The 18,651-nt window shown below is 42.0% G+C and overlaps 1 protein-coding gene across 1 annotated transcript in view; it reads left to right on the top strand.

Annotated features, from left to right (window-relative positions):
- LOC106570042 (uncharacterized) overlaps positions 1–18,651 on the top strand; it is a 93,533-nt gene that overhangs the window by 63,764 nt on the left and 11,118 nt on the right. The window contains exons 5-6 of the mRNA XM_014141968.3: positions 14,783–14,830; positions 16,827–16,945. Of these exons, the coding sequence (XP_013997443.3) occupies positions 14,783–14,830; positions 16,827–16,945 (167 nt within the window). The remainder of the gene's footprint in view (positions 1–14,782; positions 14,831–16,826; positions 16,946–18,651) is intronic.

Genomic DNA, 18,651 nt, shown 5'->3' with positions numbered 1-18,651 from the left:
TGAACGTGGTACCTTTAGGCGTTTGGAAATTGCTCACAAGGATGAACCAGACTTGTGGAGGTCTACAGGTCTTGGCTGATTTCTTTTGATTTTCCCATGATGTCAAGCAAAGAGGCACTGAGTTTAAAGGTAGGCCTTGAAATACATCCACAGGTACACCTCCAATTGCCTCAAATGATGTCAATTAGCCTATCAGAAGCTTCTAAAACCATGAGATCATTTTCTGGAATTTTCCAAGCTGTTTAAAGGCACAGTCAACTTAGTGTATGTAAACTTCTGACCCACTGGAATTGTGATACAGTGAATTATAAGTGAAATAATCTGTCGTCGTAGGAACTGGACCAAGGCGATCAATGAAACTCACACAAAAAACAATAAAGAATGAACGAAACGTGAAGTGGAGTGCTCCCAGGCAACTACACAAAAACAAGATCCCACAAAACACAGTGGGGAAATGGCTGCCTAAATATGATCCCCAATCAGAGACAACGATAAACAGCTGCCTCTGATTGGGAACCATACCAGGCCAACATATAAATAAACACACTAGATCACCCACCCTAGTCACACCCCGATCTAACCAAAATAGAGACTAAAAAGGCTCTCTATGGTCAGGGCGTGACATAATCTGTCTGTAAACAATTGTTGGAAAAATTACTTGTGTCATGCACAAAGTCGATGTTTTAATCGACTTGCCAAAACTATAGTTTGTTAACACGAAATTTGTGGAGTGGTTGAAAAACGAGTTTTAATGACTCCAACCTAAATGTATGTAAACTTCCGACTTCAACTGTGTATATATTTTTTTAAACTTTTACCCCTTTTTCTCCCCAATTTCGTGGTGTCCAATTGATAGTTAAAGTCTTGTCTCATCGCTTCAACTCCCGTACAGACTCAGCAGAGGCAAAGGTCGAGAACCATGCGTCCCCCGAAACACAACCCAACCAAGCCGCACTGCTTCTCGACACAATGCCCACTTAACCCGGAAGCCAGCAACACCAATGTGTTGGACGAAACACCGTGCACCTGGCATCCGTGTCAGCGTGCACTGCACCCTGCTCGCCACAGGAGTTGCTAGTGCGCGATGGGACAAGGATATCCCTGCCGGCCAAACCCTCCCCTAACGCTGGCGATGCTGGGCCAATTGTGCACCGCCCCATGGGTCTCCCGGTCGCGGCCGGCTGCGACAGAGCCTGGACTCGAACCCAGAATCTCTAGTGGCACAGCTACGTAGCACTGCGATGCAGTGCCTTAGATCACTGCGCCACTCGGGAGGCCCACATTTGTTTTTTTTACATAAATAAATGTGGGACACAAAAAAAGACAGTGTAGGACATCTTTGCCCAAAATGCATTGCTCCAATAACTTTCAAAAGATTGTTCCAAAGTTTTCCCCCCCCAAAAATCTATTTTCCTATGAATGAAGTCGCACAACGAATGAAGTAGCACAAAAATGTGTGTATTTTCACACAAATTAAACCACACAAAAATGTAAGAAATCTGCTGAAATACTTTTTGTACATATTTGCACAAATTGAGTGTGATATTGTGTTATATAAAACTCCACTAGAGTTCTTCCAGTTTTTCAGCCTCTTCCATAGAACTGTGAAACTGGCACATAAATGGTTTCACAATCAGACATTATGGCTTATTTTTACAGTTTACATATACCGTTTATGCCACATAAATGTCACACCACAAGATGCATCCTCGATTGGAAATACATTTACATTTTAGTCGTTTAGGATTTTTCCTCAATAAAGTAGCTATCAGCATATTCACAGCTAGTAAGTGAGAAAAAAGTCAAGTGCGAGTATTAGTTCACGAAAAGGGGGTGGTTTTCTGTGGGACTATTTAAGATACTTTTTGAAGAGTTAGGGTTTCAGATGATTTCGGAAGATACAGATGCCATACAGTATACATTCGAGCTTTATCCGACTGCATTCTACTGAGATGTTGGTGCTTGTCCTATGCAAACTGTAGGGTGTTGTGCAGAGTTGGCACATTGCATGTGTGCCTTCTTTATTTTCCGGTCCAGATATCTAGTTGCCTTGCCTCCTGTCAGGGCCACAGGTAAAGCTCATGTTGCTTTGTGTCACTGAGACTATTATTGACCCTGTTGAGCCATGTGATTAGGCTCCTCAATGGAACTGGCTGTCTGACCTCAAATGTGTAGGCCGAAACCTAATATAAATCAGAATATGAGATCCACAACCGAAAATGAGATCCACATGGGTGAGAATTTTTATTTTATTTATTGTATTTAACCAGGCAGGTCAATTAAGAGCAAATTACTATTTACAATGGTGACCTGGCTCAAGTTTTTTGAGCAAATCTCCCATTGACATCAATACAGGATTTATGTAAGCGTTTCTGTGCATGCATAGCCTAGATCTCAGGTAAGGATTCAGACAGAAGTCACAAGAGCAGTTCAGTTACCTATAATGTTAGTGGCTCTCTGACCCAAATGCTATGTCACTAGGGCAGGTAAAGTAAGTGGCTTGTTATCAAGTGGGTGTTGCCAGGCGAGTGTTTGGGGAAATTTTGTTTCACCACCCACTGTTGGCTTTTACAGCCTCATCCTGCTTTCCCTCTGCCAACAGAGAGGAGAATTGAGGGAGAGATGGAGAGAGACAGAGATGGACATGGAAATGGAGAATGAGAGTAAGAGAGACAGAGGGATGGAGAGATTAAGAAAAGAGAAGAGGGATAGGGATGGGAGAGTGTACGAGAGAGAGTCCAACACGCAAAGACAGACCTATCAAAACACAATGGTTGGAGTTTCTGGGGAATTTTAATGCTCAGGGGCAGGGTTTTAGAAGTTGGGGGGTGGGGGGATTTTTTGGGGCATCTAGAACAAAAAGTAAGCAAAAATGCCCACAGTTTAAGTGATTAATAAGACCGAACTAGATCAAAGGTAATTCAATAATAAATATTGTGTTGCACCTATAACCAGTAGCCTAACAAATGAACAACTCGTGAAACAAGTCTTTATTAAGACATCTTCTATGCCTGCACGCCAGACCCCCACCAGTCTAGTCAATAACTCAACTCTCTCCCAACACAATTTCCTTCCCAGTTCTCACCTTAAATTTTTGTAATTCCCAGGGGAAAGGTTTGGAAAGAACAACCAAACACATCAAACTAAACATATACACTGCTCAAAAAAATAAAGGGAACACTTAAACAACACAATGTAACTCCAAGTCAATCACACTTCTGTGAAACCAAACTGTCCACTTAGGAAGCAACACTGATTGACAATACATTTCACATGCTGTTGTGCAAATGGAATAGACAACATGTGGAAATTATAGGAAATTAGCAAGACACCCCCAATAAAGGAGTGGTTCTGCAGGCGGGGACCACAGACCACTTCTCAGTTCCTATGCTTCCTGGCTGATGTTTTGGTCACTTTTGAATGCTGGCGGTGCTTTCACTCTAGTGGTAGCATGAGACGGAGTCTACAACCCACACAAGTGGCTCAGGTAGTGCAGCTCATCCAGGATGGCATATCAATGCGAGCTGTGGCAAGAAGGTTTGCTGTGTCTGTCAGCGTAGTGTCCAGAGCATGGAGGCGCTACCAGGAGACAGGCCAGTACATCAGGAGACGTGGAGGAGGCCGTAGGAGGGCAACAACCCAGCAGCAGGACCGCTACCTCCGCCTTTGTGCAAGGAGGAGCAGGAGAAGCACTGCCAGAGCCCTGCAAAATGACTTCCAGCAGGCCACAAATGTGCATGTGTCTGCTCAAATGGTCAGAAACAGACTCCATGAGGGTGGTATGAGGGCCCGACGTCCACAGGTGGGGGTTGTGCTTACAGCCCAACATCGTGCAGAACGTTTGGCATTTGCCAGAGAACACCAAGATTGGCAAATTCGCCACTGGCACCCCCCTGTGCTCTTCACAGATGAAAGCAGGTTCACACTGAGCACGTGACAGACGTGACAGAGTCTGGAGACGCCGTGGAGAACGTTCTGCTGCCTGCAACATCCTCCAGCATTTGGCGGTGGGTCAGTCATGGTGTGGGGTGGCATTTCTTTGGGGGGCCGCACAGCCCTCCATGTGCTCGCCAGAGGTAGCCTGACTGCCATTAGGTACCGAGATGAGATCCTCAGACCCCTTGTGAGACCATATGCTGGTGCGGTTGGCCCTGGGTTCCTCCTAATGCAAGACAATGCTAGACCTCATGTGGCTGGAGTGTGTCAGCAGTTCCTGCAAGAGGAAGGCATTGATGCTATGGACTGGCCCGCCCGTTCCCCAGACCTGAATCCAATTGAGCACATCTGGGACATCATGTCTTGCTCCATCCACCAACGCCACGTTGCACCACAGACTGTCCAGGAGTTGGTGGATGCTTTAGTCCAGGTCTGGGAGGAGATCCCTCAGGAGACCATCCGCCACCTCATCAGGAGCATGCCCAGGCGTTGTAGGGAGGTCATACAGGCACGTGGAGGCCACACACACTACTGAGCCTCATTTTGACTTGTTTTAAGGACATTACATCAAAGTTGGATCAGCCTGTAGTGTGGTTTTCCACTTTAATTTTGAGTGTGACTCCAAATCCAGACCTCCATGGGTTGATAAATTGGATTTCCATTGATTATTTTTGTGTGATTTTGTTGTCAGCACATTCAACTATGTAAAGAAAAAAGTATTTAATAAGATTATTTCTTTCATTCAGATCTAGGATGTGTTGTTTAAGTGTTCCCTTTATTTTTTTGAGCAGTATACATTAACACACACAAACAGCACATCCTCCTTATAATTACTCTCATAGGCCTAATAGTATTGTAGAGCTCTTTTTACATGCACACTACAGTATATAGCTGGGTCACCCTGTCCTGTCCCTAGGGGTCCACCACCCTGCAGCACAACAACACACCCCACTCAGCTGGATCTTAGTAAAACATTCACTTATTGGTTTTGGTTGTGTTAGGCCAAGGCCAGAGTGACAACCCACAGGACGGCAGACCACCAGGGCCAGGACTGAGCAGCCAAGCAGCTGCCTAAATAGGTATCTCCCCTGACGTGGGCATGTTTTCAATACAGACTCCTTTAGTCATACTGTACTCCATACAAGGCATTCAATCCTTATGAAAGTTTCCCAGTATAACCTTAGTCTTGTAATAAATCAAATCTAGTGATGCATAACTTGACATTGTGGGATGGTAACCAACCTTCCAATTAATGGCAATGCATTTCTTAGCCACTATAAATGCTTGGTTACACAGCTTCTTCAGATAAGTCTCCAGTATCAACATTTCCATGCAAACAAAAACAGAGAGAAGGGAGAATCTGTAGACATGCAGAGATTAAAGAACGTACTCTTTGCCAGAATTCAGCCAGCCTTCACAAGACCATAACAAATGCAAATACAGTATGTCCCCTTTTGTGTTTTACATCTCCAGCAGAGGAATGACATTTCTGAGTGCATGTTATTCAGTTTCACTGGCATATAGTTTCTTCTATGGATGGTCTTAAACTGCAGTAATTTATGACTGAGATGATATGAACATGACTGGGGATTCAAACATACAGTATTTTTATCCATTCATCATCATTAATAGCTTCTACCAGGTCTTCCTCACATTTTTGTTTGACATGTTTTGTGAAGTCGGGAAACGCCTCTATCAACCCTTGATACGTTTTGGTTTGTCAGACTGCCTTAATATAGCATCTGGCTTGTCCACTGTTTGCTGCACAGAGAGAAGAATTTGTATTATTTTCTACATGGTAGAATAATAGTGAAGACATCAAAACTATGAAATAACACATATGGAATCATGTAGTAACCAAAAAAGGGTGGCTACTTTGAAGAATCTAAAATATATTGTTTAACACTTTTTTGGTTACTACATGATTCCATATGTGTTATTTCATAGTTTTGATGTCTTCACTATTATTCTACAATGTAGAAAATAGTAAAAATAAAGAAAAACCCTGACATGAGTAGGTGTGTCCAAACTTTTGACTGGTACTGTATATATTTTAGCTTTACGGGTCGCCACTAGCCTAGTAATACAGATATCCTAATATCAGGGCTATGTGGGAAACTCTGGTAATTTAAACTATTTCTTAAGTTGTTTTTGCGCATTTGATATTACCTATAGGGCGCAAAATTGCTGGGACCATGGCTGTCAAGTGAGCTGCGTCACATACGCCTAAAATAACATTGCGGGACTACGGTTGTTTTGTTTTACCAGTTCTAGCGGTAGGGGGTGGGAGTCGGACAGAGGGCCAACGTTGCGGTATGAAAAGCTGCGGATGCGGGTGGGAGCGGGACGGGACGAAGAAATTGGTCCGTGCAGACCTCTACTGTGCACCATGACAGTGAAGTCTGTAACGTTAGAGCTGTTTATTACTGTGTCAGTGTGAAAAGTAGGAATTAGCTAGGGAAACTTGACAGATCAATAACGTTACATTGCCGTACTGACTAATAAAAACTCACATTGCACTGAAAAAACGTGAGAATATCAATCTTCAATCGTATGGCTGATGGTTTCATCGTTTGATTCAGGTCTAGTGTGATTGAGGCAAAAATAATAGCTAACATCAGCCAACTTTTGGACAGCTCTCTCTCTAACGGTACATCAACTGGCGAAAGCTAGCCAAGTTAATTTACTTCTGTTGAAATGGGACAAAACAAAGGTTACAAAACATTTCCATACTGCTATTAGATAGTAATAGCCACCTCATATCGCTATCTGACAGATAACTAAAGGCTAGAGCTGGGACCTTGTGAAGATGCTGGAGGAAACAGGTACAAAAGTATCTATATCCACAGTAAAACGAGTCCTATATCGACATAACCTGAAAGGCCGCTCAGCAAGGAAGATGCCACTGCTCCAAAACCGCCATAAAAAAGCCAGACTACGGTTTGAAACTGCAAACAGGGACAAAGATCGTACTTTTTGGAGAAATGTCCTCTGGTCTGATGGAACAAAAATAGAATTGTTTGGCCATAATGACCATCATTATGTTTGGAGGAAAAAGGGGGTGGCTTGCAAGCCGAAGAACACCGAAGAATCCGAAGAATTTTTACTAGGATTAAATGTCAGGAATTGTGAAAAACTGAGTTTAAATGTATTTGGCTAAGGTGGATGTAAACTTCCGACTTCAACTGTACATAACAGTTATACACCGAGTGTATAAAACATTAGGAACTCTTTCCATGGCAGACTGACCAGGTGAATCCAGGTTAAAGCAATGATCCCTTATTGATGTCACTTGTTAAATAGATTAAAGAAGGATCTTTAAGCCTCAAGACATTTGAGACATGGCTTGTGTATGTGTGCCATTCAGAGGATGAATGGGCAAGACCAACTTTTTAAGTGCCTTTGAACAAGGTGTAGTAGTAGTTGCCAGGCGCACCAGTTTGAGTGTGTCAAGAAATGCGAAGCTGCTGAGTTTTTCAAACTCAACAGTTTCCCGTTTGTATTAAGAATGGTCCACCACCCAAAGGACATCCAGCCAACTTGACACAACTGTGGGAAGCATTGGAGTCAACCAGGGGCGAAAATCTGATATCCACTTTGGAGGGGACAATTACATTAAATTTTCTCAAGAGCAATTCCTGAGGGGGACACCAAAAGTAGTGCTGTAACACATAGCCTACATTGTAATATGGTAAATGTATATTGAGGAACCAAAGAAATAAGGTGTTTGCCGTACTCCTAACTACCGGTACCCAAAACTACACAACTAATCACAACAGCAATACCATTGCCTTTAACAAATCTTAGTTCAGTCACCAGTTTAAGTTGAGAGTGGGGGTATCCATGGCATTTTCCAATTATGTTCCTATTTTACAAGTCAAAAAAATTGAGAACCTTTCATAATGTTGCCAAACAAAGACTCAACAAACTTACCTGAGACTCCCTGTCTCTGCCAGTCTGTCCCTGCATATCTGTCACCAACTCTGCTGTCTGTGTGCCATCTGTTGCCTGCTCTGCCTAATGACATCATTGTGAAACATTTCCATTAGAATTTCATTTCTTTCTTATGAACATTTTATCAACTAGTCTTTGAGATATTAGGCTACTAGGGTTCTTACTATGGGTTTTGGTGTATTGAAAAATACTCTGATGTCCGTCTTTTATTTTTCTGCCATTTTTCTACCTGGCTGGCTGGCTACACACACAGTGTGTAGGTTATTTACAGTAGGAGATGGGCTTCTATCATCTTCAATCATTCTATTTGGGCTTCGATCTAAAAGGTAGCTAGCAAATGTGAAACGGATTAAAATGACAAGAGTTGACAGCTGTATGAGTTCACCATTTACACAACATATGCTGCAACCTTTTGTAATTTTAATAGTTTGTTTCATATTGGCTGGCTTCCAACAATAGCTGAATTTGCAAAGCTAGCGAGCACCAATTCAGTTTCAGTGGTGTTTGCTATAATCTTTGCTACCCGGGTTAAATAAAGGTTAAATAAAAGTTCCCTTGCGACAATTTAGCTTTTGCAACGAGACCATTAAATATATTTAAGACAATGGTAGAAGAGAGTGTAGTTCTGTTCAGTTTGGACTTCAGTTTATCGCTAACCTTATCACAGGGACTTTGAAGCACTAACTTACATCATCTGCATGCTGATTCCATCTTTGACGACGCCACATAAATGGAATAGGTACTAGCTAGCTTAATAGTTAATATTTGCGCGCTAGCTCTGCATATTCAGCTAGTGTGTGTGTGCGCGCTTGACTGGATGAACCTCACGGCAGTTACGTGCAAACTAAGGAACTGGCAGTGGATCAAAGCATTGTGAGGCAAAGGGCGGGGGGGTCGCAATCTTTTGAAACTTAAAAACGCGCTATTAAGTGTCTATAATCAGCACAATTGCTTTCATTGCGTATTATTAACATTATTTAAATTACATAGTTATGTTTCAGTGATATATTGGGGGGGACAAATCATATTTTTCCCAGGATGGGGGGGTCGTGTCCCCCCCGCCCCCCCAAGGATTTCCGCCCCTGGAGTCAACATGGGCCAGCATCTGAAGAACGCTTTCAACACCTTTTACTGTAGAGTCCATGGTCCGACGAATTGAGGCCGTTCTGAGGGCAAAAGGGGATAAAACTCAATATTAGGAAGGTGTTCCTAATGTTTTCTACACTCAGTGATTAATGACTACAACCCACCCAATAGTAATGAGACATCAGATGTGATGTTAATTGAAATGCCAGGCATACAGTAGGTCCTCATGGCAAAGGGATGTTTTCAACTACGTAAATTCACAAAAGCAGGGACGAGCGGGGTATGGAAGCAACCGTTCCCCGTTGAAGGCAGTGAACGTCATTCCGTGAGTGACTATCAAAATCACTAAGAATAGTAGTGGGCACTAACATTTTAGTTTTAAAAATCCTGTATAGCAGTAAAAGAAGCTTGAGTGGCATGTTGGAAATGCATTGCCGCAATTGTTCTGCCAATACCGCGGAGTGACCTACCTTTTTAGTGCCTGCAACTGTAGTTATTATTATGCTTATCATCATCACTAATCAAGTCAGGCTAGTACTGCATAGTACATGATGAAATCCTGGCACTTGAGCAGAAGGTTGACTGACAGATCAGTTACTCAAGTCTTTACCTATAGTTAAGTACATCCCCCACTCTCTTTCTCTCTGTGTATCTGATTAATTGAGTGAATGCTGTCAGTTCCATCATGTACCCACGCCTCACCACCTTCCACCATGCAGATCAGGTGTCAACCTCAAGCCAAGCACTGCAGGGTGGGAATGTGCTTACAGAACATCTTGCAGGCTCAGCATGATCCGTTCAGACTGTGCACAGACTTGTGTAAGAGAGATTAACGGAACAGCGGGTAAAAGAGAAGACTTAATAATTGTTACCCCTCCACCTCCCTCCCTCTTCCTCTCCTGGGCCAGACTGTCGACTCAGCTCTGTCTGATCCAGCAGTAAACAGAGGTCTAACTTAAGGTAAACAAGAGATGAAAATACAAAAGACGAGGTGTGGCATCCAAAGCAGGATTCGACAGATAGATCGCTGGGTGGAGAAGTGCGATAGAGACTCGTAAAAATAATATAAGAAAAGAAAACATAACACTGTGCCAAGATTAATGCTACCTGGATGGGTAGTTTTCATTAATGTCATATACAGTTGAAGTCGGAAGTTTACATACACCTTAGCCAAATACATTTAAACTCAGTTTTTCCACATTTCCTGACATTTAATCCTAGTAAAAATTCCCTGTCTTAGGTCAGTTAGGATCACCGCTTTATTTTAAGAATGTGGAATGAATAATAGTAGAGAGAATAATTTATTTCAGCTTTTATTTCTTTCATCACATTCCCAGTGGGTCAGAAGTTTACACACACTCAATTAGTATTTGGTAACATTGCCTTTAAATTGTTTAACTTGGGTCAAACGTTTTGGGTAGCCTTCCACAAGCTTCCCACAATAAGTTGGGTGAATTTTGGCCCATTCCTCCTGACAGAGCTGGAGTAACTGAGTCAGGTTTGTAGGCTTCCTTGCTCGCACACGCCTTTTCAGTTCTGCCCACAAATGTTCTATAGGATTGAGGTTTTGTGATGGCCACTCTAATACCTTGACTTTGTTGTCCTTAAGCCATTTTGCCACAACTTTGGAAGTATGCTTGGGGTCATTGTCCATTTGGAAGACCCATTTGCAACCAAGCATTAACTTCCTGACTGATGTCTTGAGATGTTGCTTCAATATATCCACATAATTTTCCTGCCTCATGATGTCATCTATTTTGTGAAGTGCACCAGTCCCTCCTGCATTAAAGCACCACCACAACATGATGCTGCCTTCCCCGTGCTTCGCGGTCGGGATGATGTTCTTCGGCTTGCAAGCCTCCCTCTTTTTCTTCCAAACATAACGATGGTCAGTATGGACAAACAGTTAGATTTTTCTTCCACCAGACCAGAGGACAGTTCTGCAAAAAGTATGATCTTTGTCCCCATGTGCAGTTTCAAACCGTAGTCTGGCTTTTTTATGGTAGTTTTTGAGCAGTGGGCTTCTTCCTTGCTGAGCGGCCTTTCAGGTTATGTCGATATAGGACTCGTTTTACTGTGGATGTAGATACTTTTGTACCTGTTTCCTCCAGCATCTTCACAAGGTCCTTTTCTATTGTTCTGGGATTGATTTGCACTTTTCACACCAAAGTACGTTCATCTCTAGGAGACAGAACGCGTGTCCTTCCTGAGCGGTATGGCGGCTATGTGGTCCCATGGTGTTTATACTTGCGTACTATTGTTTGTATAGATGAACGTGGTACCTTCAGGCGTTTGGAAATTGCTCCCAAGGATGAACCAGACTTGTGGAGGTCTTCAATTTTTTTTCTGATGGCTTGGCTGATTTCTTTTGATTTTTCCATGATGTCACGCAAAGAGGCACTGAGTTTGAAGGTAGGCCATGAAATACATCCACAGTTACACCTCCAATTGACTTAAACAATGTCAATTAGCATATCAGAAGCTTCTACAGCCATGACATCCTTTTCTGGAATTTTCCAAGCTGTTTAAAGGCACAGTCAATTTTAATGTATTTAAACTTCTGACCCACTGGAATTGTGATACAGTGAATTATAAGTGAAATAATCTGTCTGTAAACAATTGTTGGAAAAGTTACTTGTGTCACGCACAAAGTAGATGTCCTAACCAACTTGCCAAAACTATAGTTTGTTAACAATACATTTGTGGATTGGTTGAAAAACAAGTTTGTAAACTTCCAACTTCAACTGTAACTCCAACTTGTGGGTCAGTCCCAAAGGTGAAGTTTACTGGTAGTATGCTTTATGAATCATGCCAGTCATGCCCTTTAGCATGGACTAGTGTTTTTTACAACCAAATCCTAGTCGCTAATGGAAAAAGCACACTCGACACAGAAACAGTCTGGATAATTGCCACGGTAACCAACACTCAATCACTTTTGACAAAAGGTCCCTGGCAACGGTGTGTCGTAAACAGACAGGTGAGGACACTACATGATGATCACTCTATTGTGGGACTGCTCACTCTGTCTCTCAGCAGTTTCAGTCAGGTTTTTCTACCCCCAAAGACACCACAGACACACGTGGTGCGTTTAATGACTGTACGAGTTGACTTAGGGCTTACATAACGCATCTGCAGCATCTATACGTTCTGCTCCAGAATGTTTCAACTGCAAAGGCATCTCGTCAAGCAAGCCACGATGTAAGAACGAAAGAGCACGAACCTGTGCCTTATCTTGAATTGCACGTTATTACATTATTTTATAGATGTTGGCACGACACCTTTGATACATTTGACAAGGTTTCAGTTTTTGTTCCAATGTTGGAATTTGTAATTGGTTATCACATTTCAAACATACATCTGCTTTTGGCCAATAAAAACAAATTAAAAGCCGATAAATAAAACTCGTGGCAACCAAAATGAGGAGATCGTTAATCATCATTTATCTTATTTATTCAAACACAACGATCACACACGTACAGCGTACAGAGCCTATTTTGAGCGGGATTTCTCCTGCAGCTCCTCAGCTGGTTGTTGCTGGAGTAAAACATGCATTTATCAACCCATTCATTGCGCAACAATTCTAAATAAAGTCCCGTGTTAAAAACAGTCTTGGTGCACGATTAAAAAGAGCTACTATTTTTATTTCTCAACTGGTAATTGATGCACACCTCCCATTCACCATTAAAGTTTAGGAAACAGGCTCTCAGCTCGTCACCCACCACTTTATAATGTGCGCTGGAGGCAGTATACATTATGAAAATATATTTAATTCTTTGAAACCTGAATGTTTTATTTCATATTATGAGGCGCATGTCCTACCTTGCTTCAAAGTAGCCTATAGGCAAAATCCGACCATGGAAGCCTGGAGGCAATTATTTTATAAAGACTTCATAGGCAGGGCGTGACTTTCAAGTTTGGAGAATCTTACAATTTGTCCTACCATTTCTACCATTCTGCATGCCAGTTGTGATTTTCATATGCGCATTTTCGTGGAGCAGTTTCATTTCAATAACTTTTTTTCCTCGCAGCAGGCCAGGTACTTCTATGCGTGCTCAGGTGCGCATGCTCCCTCAATATTATCAGGACAGGAACCAGACACGTGCTCATTGCTCACATGGAGCACTCCAAACAAAAGACAATGAAAAATTGACAGATCTCGTAAATTATGGTTATGAAATAAACCAAAACTTGTTTCTCACAAGTTTAGTAGGTTGTGAACTCTGCAAACAACGTTTCCACTCCGAGAATGAGAACGGTAAATGACTGTAATTAGTAAATGCATTACCAGCAATTTATGTAATCAAATCGCCTCACAAGTCCTCAACTGGCAGCTACATTAAATAGTACCCGCAAAACACCAGTCTCAACGTCAACAGTTTCTCAAACTAGACATTCTAATGTACTTGTTCTCTTGCTCAGTTGTGCACAGGGGTTGTCCCACTCCTCTTTCTATTCTGGTTAGAGCCAGTTTGTGCTGTTCTGTGAAGGTAGTAGTACACAGCATTGTACGAGATCTTCAGCTATTTGGCAATTTTTCGCATGGAATTTCTCAGAACAAAAATAAACTGATTCAGAAGAAAGTTATTTGTTTCTAGCCATTTTGATCCTGTAATCGAACTCACATTTGCTGATGCCAAATACTCAATTAGTCTAATTCTTTAATCAGAACAACAGTTTTCAGCTGTGCTAACATAATTGCAAAAGGGTTTTCTAATGATCAATTAGCCTTTTAAAATGATAAACTTGGATTAACTAACACAACATGCCATTGGAACACAGGAATGATGGTTACTGATAATGGGCCTCTATACGCTTATGTAGATATTCCATAAAAACTCTGCCGTTTCCAGCTACAATAGTCATTTACAACATTATCATTACTGTATTTCTGATCAATTTGATGTTATTTTAATTGGCAAAAACTGTGCTTTTCTTTCAAAAACAAGGACATTTCTAAATGACCCCAAACTTTTGAACGGTAGTATACGTATTCAGACCCTTTACTCAGTACTTTGTTGAAGCACCTTTGGCAGCATAGAGTCTTCTTGGGTATGACGCTACAAGCTTGGCACACTTGTATTTGGGGAGTTTCTCCCATTCTTCTCTGCAGATTTTCTACAAACCTTTTTTTCACTAATGCTGAGATGGTTAGGCATGCGCTGAAATAAAGTGAAACGCATAGTAAATCACTGCAAAGGATATTGTTAATTGTGTGGATGCACGCATGCACACACACACACAGACACACACACACAGACACACACACACACACACACACACACACACACACACACACACACACACACACACACACACACACACACACACACACACACACACACACACACACACACACACACACACACACACATACATACACACACAGTAGTTTGTTTTTGTCTGTCTCATACATCATTCCTCTCAAGGTGAAGTTCATGTTTGCATTCTCATGGAGTAATGGGACATGGGTAATTGCAAAAGGGGGTTGACAGGGTGGCTGGGGGTTGTGGATTTTACATTTCTGTAGTTTGGGTACTATTGCTGCAGTAGTTTAGATGTTTTGAGGTTTGGTATGTTAACTATTTAGAAGTTAAACATGACATACTGTAGAAGGTCTAGTGATGCACTGTTCCTTTTTGTTTTTCCATTTGACATTTTAGTCATTTAGTAGAAGCTCTTATACAGAGCAACTTACAGTTTGCACATTCATCTTAAAAGATAGCTAGGTAAGATAGCTATGTGCTATTTATAGTAGTTTGGTAAAGTAGGAAATTACTAAATAGCTGTTTTCTCTGTGTGTCTGCAGCTCACCAAGGAGAAAGAACATGGAAAGCTCAACCCTCGACCAGGAAAGGTGAGTCTCTGTCTGACTGTGAAACAACTACAGGAATCACCCATCTCTGTCCCTCATCTATCGTCTTTGTCCTACAGTAAAGGTCAATGTCCCATTGCAACTTTTTTTTAGATGTAATGAGGGATCTGCTCACCAACCAAGTTAGCCTTATCAAAAAAAAATGTTTGCCAGCTGTCTTGACTTGAACTATGGAGGTCTCCAAGGAGCAATAGTAACCACGTAACATCCTTAAACATGTTTTTTTTTTTAAATGATGATAATTAAAAGGGAATTAATGGCTTCACACTTCAAAGTACCCCAGAGGGACAGTTGCCAAAGTCGAGTAATTAAGGATGAGAAGAGCATGGTAAAGCTGAGGAAATGAGATTAGTATGATTGTATTCTTATTCACTCAGCCAAACATCGTTCTCTATTTAGGCTGTTGAACATTTGAATATATCAATCAGATGTTACAATGCCTCCTAGTAGGAGGGGGGTGCAGGAATCAGGAGCAGGAGAGCAAGGAAGTTCCAGTGGCACAAAACGTTTAATATGGTAGTCCCGAACTCAATAATAACATGAGGGAAAAACACGCACAAAACGAAGTCGCCACACACAGGGAAACTCATTTCACACACGGAGGAGAAACCTCGACTCCTAAACAAAGTCTCGAAAAAAACGGTAACACTACCGAATGAAACGAAAACCCTGTGGTGCAGACACGCACCCCTAACATGGAACACATACAAACAATCACAAAGACTAAATCAACTAAATGAACACAGGTGTGAAAAAACAGACTGACACAAAACGAAAAGGAAAAATGGATCGGTGGCAGCTAGTAGGCCGGCGACGACGACCGCCGAGCGCCGCCCGAACAGGGAGAGGAGCCACCTTCGGTGGAAGTCGTGACATCAGAACTATGTGGAAGTGGAAATCACGTCTTCACAAAGAAAGACATTTTCTTTTTTCCAATGCACACTCAGTAGTTTGGAGAATATTACTAAAAGCCCAGTTCATTCACTATAGACCTAACATACTACAGAGCAGGGGTTCCCAACCTAAGGGTCGCAACCCCAGCATGGGGCTTCCAAAGCTTCCAGAGCTTGACTTGAGAAAAATAAATACATATTTGTGGTGTACTTGATGGGCATGTTTTCGTTTCATCGTTGGTAACAGTTTCAATCTCTTATTATTAGTCATCCATAATTATTTCCGCATTGGCAGAAGTTACGTCGGTGCCTTGCCAACGCCAGTGTTCTCCTCTCAACAACCCTGCTCTTAACCCTGCTCTCAATTACTGTGGTATTTCAACCCTGAGTGACACTAGCTAAATGCCTGCCTCATTTGCCTATTGCCATCAAGATGGAGATTATGAAACGAGCTAAATGTCAAGCTTGCTCCTGCATGCAACCAAATTGCTCCTCCCCCAACTGTACCATTCTATCTCAGCTCTGTCATGGCACCTACAGGCTTGCTTGACATTTAGGTCTGACAGTTTCTGATTACAGAGCATACCTGTGATACACAATAGCATACCTTACCTTACCTGAACTTGCATGTGGTTCACAACACAAAGCAGTGTGTCTAAGTTGCATCTCTGTCTTTTTGCTGTTTGCTGTTTCGATTGATGTTGAAAAGAGATGGATAGAGTTAGCCTGGTCATTAGATCTGTTTGTTCCTTTTAATGCATGGACAGAAGTGGGGGGGTTAACAAACGTGAGTGAAGGTGCAACCAAAAAATTACATCGTCATTGAAAAGGAAAAGGTGCAATGCTTGCTCACCATTAAAAACATATCATTTTATTTGAGCAACTATTAAAAGCTTGGCGTTTGAGCCTTCATTCCCTTTGATAGTGGCCTTCATCAGAACCTTTTTTAATGTACGTCAGATATTGGCTAAAGACGAGCTGATCTAGCGTCCTTGCTTGGATAGAGGATGGGCCATGGTACATGTACAGTATTAGTGTGCTGTTTCATTTGAGCATCTCTTATGAAATGGTGTTGTCTTTTCCAGATGTTCATCTTTGACCAGCCAGGGATGTGTGGCCAGAGGATGGAGGTGTGGAGTGATGTCGTTGATGCCACACCCTGGCAACTACAGGAGACCATCTCTATCAGGGTTGTCAGAGGAGGGTAAGTGTTCACACACAAAGTGCAATCGTCCCAGCCAATTCTATGAACTAAAGCCTGAACACCATGACCCTGGTGCACCACAGATCCTAATCCATAGAATTATGATGAAGATAGTTGCAGTATCATCTCAACCAAGTACCTAGTAGTAATGCACACTATAATCATTTCATTATTTCTGAGAGGGAATGGATATTAATACTAGGAAGTAGAGGCATGCAGTCCAACACCTGCACTGGGTGTGTGCACTGCAGAGTCTCTCAAGTCTCTTACAACCATCCCTTTCTCCGTGCTGCACGGAATTTCTTAGGAGCTCTCTGGAGAGGGATATTTGCGTATCTGTCTTCCTGTCTCTTTTTCTTGCTATAGTTTGCCTACTCTAAAATGTTTAAATATAAAACAGCCTCTCACAACCTATTACTGTACACTCTTAGAATAAGGTGCCATCCAGAACCTAAAAGGATTCTTCAACTTTAGCCCATAGGACAACCGTTTTTGGTTCCAGGTAGAACCCTTTTGTCTTTCATGTAGAACCCTTTCCACAGATGGTTCTACCTGGAACCAAAAAAGGGTTATTCTATGGGGGCAGCCGTAGGGTAGCATGGTGTAGGGTAGCATGGTGTCCAAAATGGGTCTGAACATGCTGACTCACCCATCCCTGGGGCTCCAGAACACTAAGCAGTGATGTGGTGCAACCCCCTTCTACCGCCAAGCCTCACTGAGACACAGCGGTGAATAATCATTAGGCTGCTTTCATTACCATCACACATCATCTGAAGGGTGACATCTGTCACTTGTTCATTCTGTCTCCATCTCTCTCTCTTTTTCTGTGTGTGTGAATGTTGACTTTTCAAAACTCTCAGTGTAGGATATGCAGCTAATGAGCCATGGCCGAATTGGCATGACATGATTATTATTTATGGTGATAATTATTATTTATCACGTGTGTGTGTGTGTGTGTGTGTGTGTGTGTGTGTGTGGGTGTGTGTGTGTGTGTGTGTGTGTGTGTGTGTGGTGTGTGTGTGTGTGTGTGGGAGTGAACTTGTGGTTTTCGGAACTCTCAGTGCAGTACAGAACATGTGCCACCGGGTGGTTTGGATTTATATCACTAATGTCACGTTCGTTTGTAGAAACGAACCAAGGTGCAGCGTGGAGTAGCGTTCCACATCTATATTAGAAAGTGAAAACTTAACAAAATACAAAAACAATAAAGAATAAACGAAACGTGACGACAATGCAACTACACATAAACAATATCCCATAACCCACAGGTGCAAAAAATGCTACTTAAGTATGATCCCCAATTAGAGACAATGATAACCAGCTGCCTCTAATTGGGAATCATACAAAACACCAACATAGAAAAAAGAAACTAGAACCCCACATAGAAAATATAAACTAGACTAACCCCCCAGTCACGCCCTGACCTACTCTACCATAGAAAATAAAAGCTTTCTATGGTCAGGACATGACAACTAATACAAATGTTTGACTGAAAGAAGTCCAAATAACAAGCAAATGTTATTTGTCACTTATTCTGTGTCAACCCCCACTTTTGCAAAACTCTCCGTGGGATATGGTTTTGAAAGAATGAGAGGATTTTAGTTCCACGGATAAATTATTAGACTGTATTAGTGATTTAAATACTTGGATGGCTCACAACTTCCTCCAGCTAAATCAAGATAAGAACGAGATGCTTGTTGTTGGAG

The sequence above is a fragment of the Salmo salar genome, chromosome 14, assembly GCF_965601325.2.
Source record: "Salmo salar chromosome 14, fSalSal1, whole genome shotgun sequence".
Classification (NCBI taxonomy): Eukaryota; Metazoa; Chordata; class Actinopteri; order Salmoniformes; family Salmonidae; genus Salmo; species Salmo salar.
This window is presented reverse-complemented; position numbering and strand designations above follow the sequence as displayed.